Here is an 11504-nt window from a genome sequence, read left to right as displayed (position 1 = left end):
ACTGCTAGCAGTCCTCCTCAAGCACAACTCCTCCACAAGCAGCGAAGGATCCTCACGACGAGTGTATCACAGCTGAGTTTCACGGACCGCTCCTAACTTTCCTGTAACGAAGCGAGGACCGGAATGGGGCTGGGAGCCCCGGCAGCCCAACACCAGCCCCCAGCCCGCTGCAGACGTGGCTGCCTCTCGCACCCTGCCATCCGGCCCGCTCCGCCGTTCCCTCCCGCCGGGCTTTCCCGACGAGCTCCACCGTCCGGCTTCCCTGCCGGACCGCAGTGACCCCTCGCGGGACGTTTTAACACCGAATAACGTCAAACGATGCGCGCTGAGCCGGGGCCGGCAGCCGCAGGCAGGCAGGCAGACCCTCGCGAGGGGTCGGGCGGCGCCGCCGCTGCGGGCGGGAGAAGCGGCTCCCGCGCTGCCCGCGTCCTGCTGCCCATCTCGGCCCGCTGCCGCGGCTCCACGCGCCGGGCCCGGCTCCCCCGCGGCCTCTCCTCGCCCCCGGCCCCCGCGGGGACACACACGGCTGGGGAAGCCGCGGCCGCCGCCAGACACGAGGCCTCGCCGCAGGCCTCGCACCTCTCGGCGGTTCCCGCGGCCCGGCCGGCGGAGCGGCGGCCTCCGGAGCCGAGGGGGGGGGAGCGCGGGGGCGGCGGGACCGGGAGCCGCGGACCCGGCAGCGCGGCCGGGGGGCGGCGGGGCCGGCGCGGTTGCCATTTCCCCTGGCCCACGGAGCTGCCGGGCGGGCGGGAGCGAGGGCGGGAGGAGGAGGAGGAGAGGGAGGAGGACGGAGGGAGGGGAGAGGGAGGTGGCCGAGCCGGAGTGAACTGAGGCGCTCAGCTGCCAACACTCACACACCGCCTGCCGCCGCCGCCGCGCTGCTCCCGGGCTCCGGGCAAGAGGGGAAGGGAAGGCAGAGGAGCACGGGCAGGGGAAGTCAGAGCGGAGGGAAACGGGAGAAGGAACCTCCTCCCCGTAGGCAGAGGACTTCCATGTAGCGGGAGACAGCGGAGAAGGCTGGCGCTCCGGAACTGTGCGAGAAGCTCTCCGAGCAAGTTACTTAATCCCTGAAGAGCAGCGGGAGGAGGGGACGGCACCGAGCCCTGCTGCCGCTCGTAGTCACCATTCCCAGCCCCTCATCGCTCGACCGCGGGCAGTTCAATGCACTATTCCAGGCTCTTTCTAGTTTCCTCCTCGGGCTAACTTCGGAGGACGCGCCGCCGCTGTCGCCCGGAGGTGAGGCGGAGAGCCTCGGAAGAAGGAAGGAGAAGTTTCGCGGGGGCTGCGCGCGGAGGAGCAGAAGATGGGCTGGAAACGCCGCTGCTGCTGGGGAGGCGGAGGCGGCGGAGACCTTCTCTGCCGGTTAACCCTGGTGCTGGGGTTCCTGCTGCCCGCCTGCAGGACGCGCCTCTACACCAACCACTGGGCTGTGCGGATAGCCGGGGGGCTGCCGGAGGCCAACCGGATAGCTAGCAAATACGGATACGTCAATATAGGACAGGTAACCCTCCTTACAACTACTTCCGAGCGGGCGGGCGGGGGACGGCCGGCTCCGGCCCCGCCGCGGGCCCCGCGCCACCCCGGCCTCCCGCGGCCGGCGGAGGTGATGCGCGGGGCAGGTAGGCAGAGCCGCGCGGGGCCGAAGCCGCGCGGGCGGCCGCAGCGCCCTCTCCGCGGCCAGGTGCGGAGCGGGGCCGCGCCGCGCGGAGCCTCCCGCGGGCGAGGGGCGGGGGCGTGGGGCCGCGGCGGGGCTCTGCCCTCCATCGCGCTGCCTCCGCGCCGAACTTCGCGCTCCCCGCCCCTCCTCCGCCGAAAAAATCCGAAGAGAGCGGCGCGTCCCACGGCGAGCGCGCCTGTCCCCGGCCGCCAGGACGTGGCAGCCGCCGCCGCCGCCGCCGGGGGCGTCCCGGCCCCCCCGTGTCGGGAGGCGAGGCGGGGAGAGGTGTCAGGGTGGTCCCGCGCCGCTGTCCGGGGAGGCTCCGCGGTACCCCGGGCGGGAGCTGGCCGGGCCGGACCGCCTGCCCGCTGCTCCGTCCGCAGCCTCGCCGCCGGTTCCCCGAGGAGTCGGCTCCCGGCTGCCGACACTGCTGGAGCGGGGCTGCGTGCAGCCCGCGGATGTTCAGCCGAAACACACCTGAATCCGGCCAGAGCCGGGGTCCCCCGAGAGAAAGCTCTCGGATCAGGCAGATCTAGGGGCTGCGAGCGGGGAACACCCGCGTGTGGCGGCGTGCGCCCTCGCTACCGCAGCAAGCACGGCTGGGGGGGTAGCGTGCCCTGAGGTCGCTTTCTCTGACAGAGGTCGTGGCCGATATCCACGGCTCTCTGACAGCCTCAAAATGTGAGTCACCATCGCAGTGCATAGTGCCTGAAAAACATCAGTGCTGCTGCACGGTGTGTGTAAACGTCCCCACATCTAGACTCACCACGTGAGTCAAAAGTTTAGAAGTGATCGTTTACAGGTATGGAAGCTTTCCTCTCGCAATGAGTTGTAAGAACACTACTGTTAACATTACTGTGTTAACACAGTACCTTGGCTTCAGGAAGATCAGGGTGGCACGGGTTCTGTTTGTGTGGTGAAATGAGTTCCCACATGTTGTACCATTGACCCAAAAGTTTGGAGTCTGCATCTCAGCTTTTCTCCATCATTGCAAGCATAGGTGAGGTGGTCCTGCTGTTCACAAGGTAAATATTTTACATACAAAAAGCTGATAAGTTGCACAGGCAGCACAGAACACTTGAAATCAACTATGCATGTGCTTGGGCAGGCGGTGTCAGCTTCCCATGTGGTGCGTGCAGGCAGGTAGGAAATGCTGCTTCCATTCAGAGGCACAAAAATTCGAAAGGAAGTTTTCGTGTCAAAATTGAACACGTTTTTACAAAATACAGGAATGCAGGAATAACATTTGTATATTCCTATTTCAGCCTTTGTAGCGCTGCAGCAAGTGACAGCAAGCTGCACGGTTCCTTCCTTCCCCCTTCTGGCTTTCCTCACCTCATCCGGGTGGCTCAGGACTGCCTTTCTGTACCTGGCATGTCTGAGCCTCCTGCTGAGTGGAGGAAAGGACACAGTTAGCACCCGTGGCCTCCTTATGTGTCAGTGAGGTGCCATGCACACACCTATATATATTAATAATACATACATTACTGATCAGGTGTACAGATAGGAAGGAGGAAAATAGAGGCTATAAATAATGAATAACTGGAAAATACATCACTGGATATGCAGATAAAAAGAGCATATGTGAAGGGAATCTCTAGTTATTTTGTTCTGTACAGGGAGACTGCCAGTAGAAGAGTAATACAGGAAAGTTGAATGATGTGTGTATGAGAAAGAAAACATCAGTAATGTTGTAAGCCAGACTGATGGGTGATTCTTTGTCTTCTGGCTGTAGCCAGCCTTCAAGCACGAGAAGCTAGGCGTATGGAAAAAAATACAACCTCTATGTATTTTTGCTGTTACTCCACATTGAAGAGCTCGGTGTTCCACTATTGTACAGTCTGCATCCAAAAAAGTCTTATGCGTTCACAGTCTTAGGCAAAATTTCTTTTCATGACTATCTTTTCATTATGGCCAGTCTAAGTTTCTGGTAATTATGTGCAAAATTGTCTCCAATGTTTTTCCATGATAGCACGGCCATTGCTATGTTGGTGGTCAGTCTGCAGTGAATCTATACTTCCTTTAATTCCCAGCTGGGCCCTGTGCAATTTAATTTGTATTGACCTGATTGGTAGATAGGATGGATACTTGGAGAACTCAGAGTTCATGAAGTAATTGAAATGACTCTCGTCTAACTACTTGTATCTTAACATGTAAAAGTATGGTTCAAAGTCTGTGTAAGATAGTTATGTAAGTGGCTCCAAAAGTAATGATTCCTGTTTATTTCCATCTGAATGGCAAAAACACTTTAACACTAGGGCAGATTCACAGTTACAAACACATCACCAAAAGCTCTGCATTTTTGCCAGCGATGAGCAAGACCCTGAGTGGGTGAGCTTCTTTTCTGGGTGAAAATCTGTACCCGTGGAGGTGAACCGCTGTCACTGTCACCACTGCTGAAATGTATCACCCTCATTGTGCTCATATTTCCTTTTGGGTCTCTATAAATGTTCAGCAAGCATCGATGAATGCCAGTGGGTGCCATTTTTTCCACATGGCAGACTTCAGTGACATGCCTTTGTTTCATTCACACTTCCACGTCAGATGCTGTTTTGTCAGAGTGTCCTTCTGCTGCCATCTGTCAAATGGCAACAACATGTAAGGGATACTGTCAGGAAGATTCAACCTCTACTGCTGTCCCACCAACATCCACCATTGACATCATGGGCCAACGTAATAAAATTGAAGGTATTACTTTTGGAGTAGCCCTTTTTTATTACTACTTTTTAAGAAAATACAAGGAAATGTAGATCATTTTCTGTGAGGACTGTCAATCACTTGATAGAGATGGTGATAAGATAGTTTATATACACATATAGGTATATATATAGCTATGTATAAAGTAAGGGAATAGGATAGTTTCCTTTTATAAATAGAAGTCAGGAATAGACTGAACTTATGAGTGGTGTTTGGTCATAGCAGGCTTTATGCAGGCGTTTGGAAAAGCAGGACATTGTTTCACACATCACAGGAAATGTGAAAGAATATATGAGAAGGGGTAAGAATCTTGTATCTATTACTGAGAGACAATTGCAAGTAATTTAAAAACCTTGGAAGGTTTTTAAGCATTTGGAGTAAGATGTTAAAAGACATATCCTTAACTGAAGTTCTACCACAACACATGAAGAGAGACAAATAGTGAGCATGATTCTATGTAAGAGGCAGGACTTCCCGTGGTCCTTGTCTGTATACTGTGGCAGTTCAGGCCAGGCAATTAAACTTTGGTTTTGCAGATAACATCCCTTTTAGATAAATTGGAACGTTGTGATTAAAGCTGAATGTGTCAGCAAGCTGTTTAATTTTGCTTGAAGAAGTTAATTATGAGTCTCATAAAAATACACATCCATAAATAATCTGAAATGGATGAAAAAACAAGTGTAATATGCAGTAAAAATATTTCTGGTTTAATTAACTTTCAGAGCTCACCTTGAAGAAAAGAAGTGCAAAAAGCGAAGTCCAAGATCTAAATCAGGCTGGTCCAAAAAACTGGATTAGTACAAAGAACCCAGAGAAGAGGTAGTTAAATTGCATACCAAAATGAAAGTCGAGCAGAGACAGCTGCAAACCAGGAGCATTCTGACAATGCTTAATTGCATGATTAAAGTTGAAGGGAGTAGTGGAAAGCAGAAGAGTGTTTTTGGAAGTGTTGTTTTTACCAACTACCCTCTTAATTTTGGATGATTGCAAGTGTGAAATGCTATGGGAGAGAAACAGTTTAGGGTAGATTAGCAGTAACATAGTTAAGAGGATGCAACATTTGAGCTGTGTTTTGATGAGACGTGACATGAAAAGGTGCCTTAAGTTGGTCAGTGTGAACCAGACTGTAGAGCCAGAAGTCATAAGCATTAGACATCTCTCCTCCCTCTTGCTACTTGATGCATTCTGTTGGTAAGAAATATAATTTATTGCTCCTTTTATGGGTGCTTGTGCGATTTGGAGGGTATCCACTTGAGTGAGTCTTGAAATACCTACTAAGGTCATTTTCACTGCCGTAGTGATGACAGAAAAACTATGAAGTCTGTTTGAATGATTGGGCAAGTCACTCAGAAACTGATGGACGAGACGTATATTAGAAAAAGCCTTGAGATCTTTTGGTAAGCAGTGGAGAACTGTAGCTCACAGCTTCTGTATACCTCTTGCTTTCAAACTTTTCTTGTGGTCTGCATCTCTTGGGAGAGAAATTTGAAGCTTCACCTTCTTTGCTTGTGGAGAAGGGGTTTTCCATTAACTCCTGGGAGACTGTAGTTTTCCAGGCTGCATGTTCTGGTTCTTGTTTTCTGCAAATTGCTCAATGAACTGCTCTCATATTTATTCTGCATTTTCCTTACTACTACTAGTGTGAAATTGGCAGTCGGTATAGCTTCTCCAAGATACCTGAATTCCTACAGTGAAACTTGTAAGGCTCTAGTAAACTAGTAAGTTAACTTTTTCATTAGTGGCTTGAAAAAACACAGAGCAACAACGTACGCTTTCTGTATTAGCTGATACTTGGCTTCTTTTGGAAGACTCTGTTTGCCCTTCTATTGGATGCAGGTTAAATATCAGGAAAACATTCAGTAAAACCACTTACTGATTGAGAAGAGTGGCCAGGATACCTTTCCTGGAAGACAGTGATTTTAATTGTTATAGTTAGTGCCACCAGTGTGAAGCAGGTGCTCCTTGAGCTGATATTCAGATCGGTAGGCCTTCCTGTCAGATCCATCCTGTGACTTCAGACTTCAGTACTTGCTTACTGTTAGCATCATTCCTGTGACAACTACAACTGTATTAAGGTCAATAAAGCAGATACAGTGAAACATCAGTATAAACTACAGAAGAGTTGATCTGAAGGCCTCCTGTGTCCTGTGTCTCACTCAGCTTTAGAATAGCACAAGCATGTAATATTGTGATTTACATGCATAGATAAGGTGGTTTTTTTGTTTGTTTTTTTGTTTTTTTGTTTTAACTTTTACTGCCTGTTGCAGATATTTCTGATCTACCCTTATGGTGTGATTTGTAGTTTCTCCAGCAAGCAAATCCTTGTCTTACGTAAAAAAGAGTCGCTGCTCCCTTTGCATTAGTCTTTCAAGAAAGCAGTCTGGGCTGGCAGTCCCTCCGGGACTGTGATAAGGTAGCATAATGCAAGCCAAGGAGTTGTAAGTTACATGCTGGATGGAGCAATTTGGGATACACCCTGTCCCCTAGCAGCTCCTTACTGACATATTTTACACTTCTGTCTTGCAGTGGCTGTACTGAGCAGATGTTTGTTTTGGAGCAAAGTGTCAGTCTCTGCCATTTGAGAAAGTTTCTTCTTCCACTGTTGGTAGCTGCTGAGGGTTAAATATATTAAAGCATATAGTATGTGTAGCATTTTGTAGAATTGGCATAAATATTATGACTGTGCGGGTAGCATGGAGATTTGTTACTATACAGTGAAAGAAAGAAGCTTTCTTTTGACACTGCTATGAAAATTAAGGTATACTTATCTGTCATCTCAGTTCCCATGGTTTTCTTCATTTTTTATAAACAGAGCTTCTCACTGGATTTAAATTTGTTTGGGTGCTATGATATTATTGATAGCCTAAGTAAAGGAGCATCAGCTTGTAGATGGTTGTCTTCCGAAGCTTCTGAGAAGCTGGGAATGCTACTTTTTATTCTGATGCTGAAGGTTTTTGTGCTCTTGAACTATTTACATCGTGTTTTTCTCCTGACAACTTTATATAGATGAGAGAAGAGGATCTCCAGGAGGCTGGGCACGTGGGTCTCTTGTCATTTGAAACATGTGGGCTTCAAAATAACGTACACTTTCTGGATTTGTGCTTTTCTATAAACTCTGGTTTCTTTAATTCTCTTGAAGGTGCAGTTGAGAATGAGAAACAAAGATCTAGTAGCCCGAAGGAGATAGAAGAATGGAAGAGGTCATGATAGCTCATCTGTGCCTCCAGAAGGGGGGGAAATGCTGTGTTAATTACTATAGGAATACATCTCCTTCTATTTTTTTTTCTTCCTTAAATTTAGGCAAGGGATGAGGGTGAGGCAGCACTTTTCCAAAGCATACCTTTCCCCTTTTGTAATCTTTCTTTTCTGATCTCTTCCAGGTTAGAGTGGCCTATTCCCCACCCTTAGAGGAGACAGACTACCCTTTTCTTCCAATTCCTTGCCTGAGAGGAGTACATTTACAGAAAAGATTCCTGAGTGCGCTGTGTTGAGGAATGGCCCAGGGGTCACTGTTAGATAAAACAGTTTTATTTTTTAGGTAATGCAAATGCAAATGTGATTTGCCGAATGGTATTTTTTATTGGGAGTTTCCAAACTTAATGACAACAAATCAAACAAATTGCTAGTAAAATTAGCTCAGTACAAATCTGAAGTTCCAGTGGTAGCAGAGAGGAGAAATTAGCTAAGAAAATCAATTGATCAGCAAGAATAGGCTGTTTTCCATTTTTCCAAATCTGTTCCTGATGTGAAGCAAAAGGAAATTTTGCGAATGTAAATAGCAGAAATTGTTAGACTAGGAATGTATTCAGCAGAGAGAAAACAATCTTATGCTAAGATGTAGGACCTAAAGTAAGGTTATTCTCTACAGCAAGGGTTAGAATTTTCTACCATGATTTCCACCATGTCACATAGATGATTCAAAAGAGTGTGATAGGTTTCTATGTGCAAAGAATTTCAGCTACTGAACAGTAGTAATCCAGACACTTAAGAGAAAAGCCTGTGTAGTCACAACATTGAAACAGAATGCACTCTTAACAGAAGTTAACAGCTGCAGTAAATTCAATGAAGTCTTGAGAACCATAGTTACAAGTGCCAGGACCTCGTGTATTAAAAAGAAAACAACAGAAGTGTACTCCAGAGTATACACACATGCAGATAGAGTGGGGTTGCAGAGATATAGCAGAGAAAATTGAATTCTCTCCCACTCGTGGCAACAAAAAATAAATCTAGGGACTCATAGAGAATAACCACCAGTTAGACAAATGTTTGGAAAATGTAAGACAGTATTCTTACGAATACTCACATGACACAAACACATAATGCCAGTACGTATTGGAGAATACAAAGGGTGTGCCATGTCTAATTACTTCATACTTAGCAGTAGTTCTCTTGTCAGTGCAGTTAAAAATGAGAAAGAGGAGAGAGAGAGAGCAGAGTATCCTAATACTAAATGTGAGCTTTCATTAGGAGCTGGATGAAGAATAGATGTGCTAAACGGGTTCTTATAGAGGCAATCTAATAGCCTTCATATGCTGTTGTAAAATGAGGGAAGATGAGAATCTGGTTTTACAGCATAGTAGTCAGGCTACAAATTACATGATGATTTTTTATTTAAAGCCCCTTGGCAAACACACACTAAATTATACTTTTGAGAATAACAATTAGTTGCAAACCCAATTTTCAGATGGCAATGTTTGTGGAAACTCCTTTCCAACAAAATGTATAAGTAAGTGGACCAGGATAGATGAAAATGGAGGAAGAAATCTGTAAAATATTTAATGAAAACGAGGAGTATGTCATACATCTGTTACTTAATGGCTGACAGCTGTAGAAATGAAGGGCTCCTGAGGGAGATCTCTAGAGATCAGCTTGTCCATTTCTTTGTCCTCCAGGAGAGCCAGCTATGTCTGTGTCTTTCATGGCAGATATTTAGCCAGTTTTCAAATGTCTCCAGTGAAGAAGTTCCATAGTGCCAGGGCACAGCTGATTATAGTAGCTCATTATATCTTCACTTCTCTAAAGTCTAAGCTACAATTGTCTTCCTTCAGCTCAAAGCCTGTCTCAAACGTAAAGGGAAGGATCATCAGAAAAGTCACAGTGTTCAATTTTTTCTGCAACCTATTTTTGTCTTTTTTTCCATCCAAGCCCAGTTCTTACCTTTGTTTCACATAGGTCATACTTTCACTGATTAGCCTTGCTACTTGGTCTTTCTGAGTCTTGTCTTTTTAAGTGAACCACATCTTTCAGAGAAAGGAATTGCTACAGCTTTGCAGAGAAGTAAAGCATAAGGATTCCTTCAGGAGTCCGAGGGACAGCACTGCTTTTTGTGTAATCCATTTCTTTTCTGTATGGCATCGTTGACTTTGTTCGGCTTGTAGTCTGCTATTGCTTACAAACTGATTCTGCTGAATTCCTAGCCAGTTGTTCTCCAGCCTGAATTTGTCCAAGAGATAGTTCTTGGTTAGGTGTAATACTGTGCATAATCTCTTTTGGAATTTTTGTAGGCCTCCTTTTACAGTTTGTCAAGTTTTGAATTCTCCTCCTGCTTCTCACTGTAGTTAAACATTCTGTCTGCATATTCATCTATGTTGTTTCCTGTGCCTTTATTTAGGTCACTAATGAAGATTCTGACCAAAACCATTTTCTAGAGGAACTCTGGCTGGCTGCCTTTCACTACTCCACTGTAATGATTAGATGTACTATCTACATAGTTACATAGGGGTTTGAGCTACTATTCCACTGTTTAATTTTAGGCCCTATGTCAGGAATTTGAGTAGGACTGTTAATCAAGTAGTACTTGAACATAGCTACAGTTTGCTTTTTGCAAAATTCAACATTATTATGAAAATTGCAGGAATATTGGATGGGACTGTATCAATCATTTCTATTATAAACCTTAAAAGATCCATAGATTTTTTTCCCCACGGTTTTTAAACAAGTCTAGAACTAATAAGTTTTCTAAATGGTTATGTTACTTGTCCTCAGTCTGGAAAGCTTCATCCCTTCATCCCTTCCTCCTTTCTTCTCTTTCTTCTCTTTCTTCTCTTTCTCTCATTCTTATTTTAAGCCATGGCCAATATACTTTTGCGTGTTCACATGCCTAAATAGTTAAATGGTTTGTCTGTTTCTTGAGCACATTTGCAGGGGGAACCAGCCTTTGTTTTTGCTACTAGCTTCTGATTTCCTGTTAGAAGATTGGTTTCCAGTTCCCATGGCCAGCCTATTAACAGTATTTTGATTGAAATGTGTTTGCCTTGACCAGAAAAGGTGGCCAGTTTGCTCACAGCCTCCCCACTGCTTTGTACAGTGTCATAAATAATTCTCATAACTTTGTTAGTCAAGATAATGCCAGTATTGCATTTGCATATTTTGCATCTATGTTCTCTGTTCTGTATTTAACCAGTATATCTTCCTTTCCAAATGATGAATTGTAAAATCACAAAGTACAGAGGTACATGTGTCAGCCATGGAGCTGAATAAATCATCTGACCCTTACTGAGAAGCTGTGGTACTCCTTGTCACCTGCCAGACACAGGAAAATGTATGGTCAAATAGAAACCTACTTTCCAGAGTTGTATGGCTTAAGACAGTAAATGATTATTTGGCAACATGTTAGACCCAGTTTGATTGATATTTGCACAGTGAAAAACTCTTTAGAATGAAACTGTGGCAAGTCCAGAACAGTATCAGAGCTACGCCATGAAATCTTGCCACAAAAAGTTGTTGTGGAAATTCTTGCAGATTACATGATGGTGCATGATGGAGACAAGATTGTAAAACGCACATTTTGCCAGGAGCAATCATGGATTATGCAGGACTAAACCAGTCAGGAAAGAAAAAATTGTCCATGCAGACCCTTCCACATAGAAGGATTCTGCTCCCTGGGTGATAGCATATGTTTATAAGCACGTGAGGAATATCCATCAGCAAAAGGCCGTTTTTCATTAAGGCTTGTGTCAGTGGGGAATAGGCCTCAGGTGTTTTTATTTCAGGGTTTCCAGGGCCAAACTGAAGTTACAGAGATCTTTCAAGTCATGTTTAAAACTTTTGATATGTTCCTGTACTCTGTTTTGTTCAACCTGAAATAAAAACACCATGTTTTATACAAGAGTGAGTAGTGGGCAGTGAATATGTTACTGACTAGTGCTGT

The 11504-nt window shown here is 46.0% G+C and overlaps 1 protein-coding gene across 2 annotated transcripts in view; it reads left to right on the top strand.

Annotated features, from left to right (window-relative positions):
- Window positions 1–671: 671 nt before the first annotated feature.
- PCSK5 (proprotein convertase subtilisin/kexin type 5) overlaps window positions 672–11504 on the top strand; it is a 263646-nt gene continuing 252813 nt past the window's right edge. Inside the window, exon 1 of one of the 2 annotated variants that reach the window (XM_090130933.1) lies at window positions 672–1501. In XM_090130933.1, the coding sequence (XP_089987059.1) occupies window positions 1304–1501 (198 nt within the window). In that variant the 5' untranslated portion in view covers window positions 672–1303. The remainder of the gene's footprint in view (window positions 1502–11504) is intronic. The other variant, XM_090130932.1, reaches the window with a different exon arrangement.

This window comes from Phasianus colchicus, chromosome Z (genome assembly GCF_987193195.1).
Source record: "Phasianus colchicus chromosome Z, bPhaCol1.hap1.1, whole genome shotgun sequence".
In the NCBI taxonomy this organism is placed as follows: Eukaryota; Metazoa; Chordata; class Aves; order Galliformes; family Phasianidae; genus Phasianus; species Phasianus colchicus.
The sequence above is the reverse complement of the archived record's forward strand: the minus strand, read 5'-3'. Positions and strand labels throughout refer to the sequence as shown.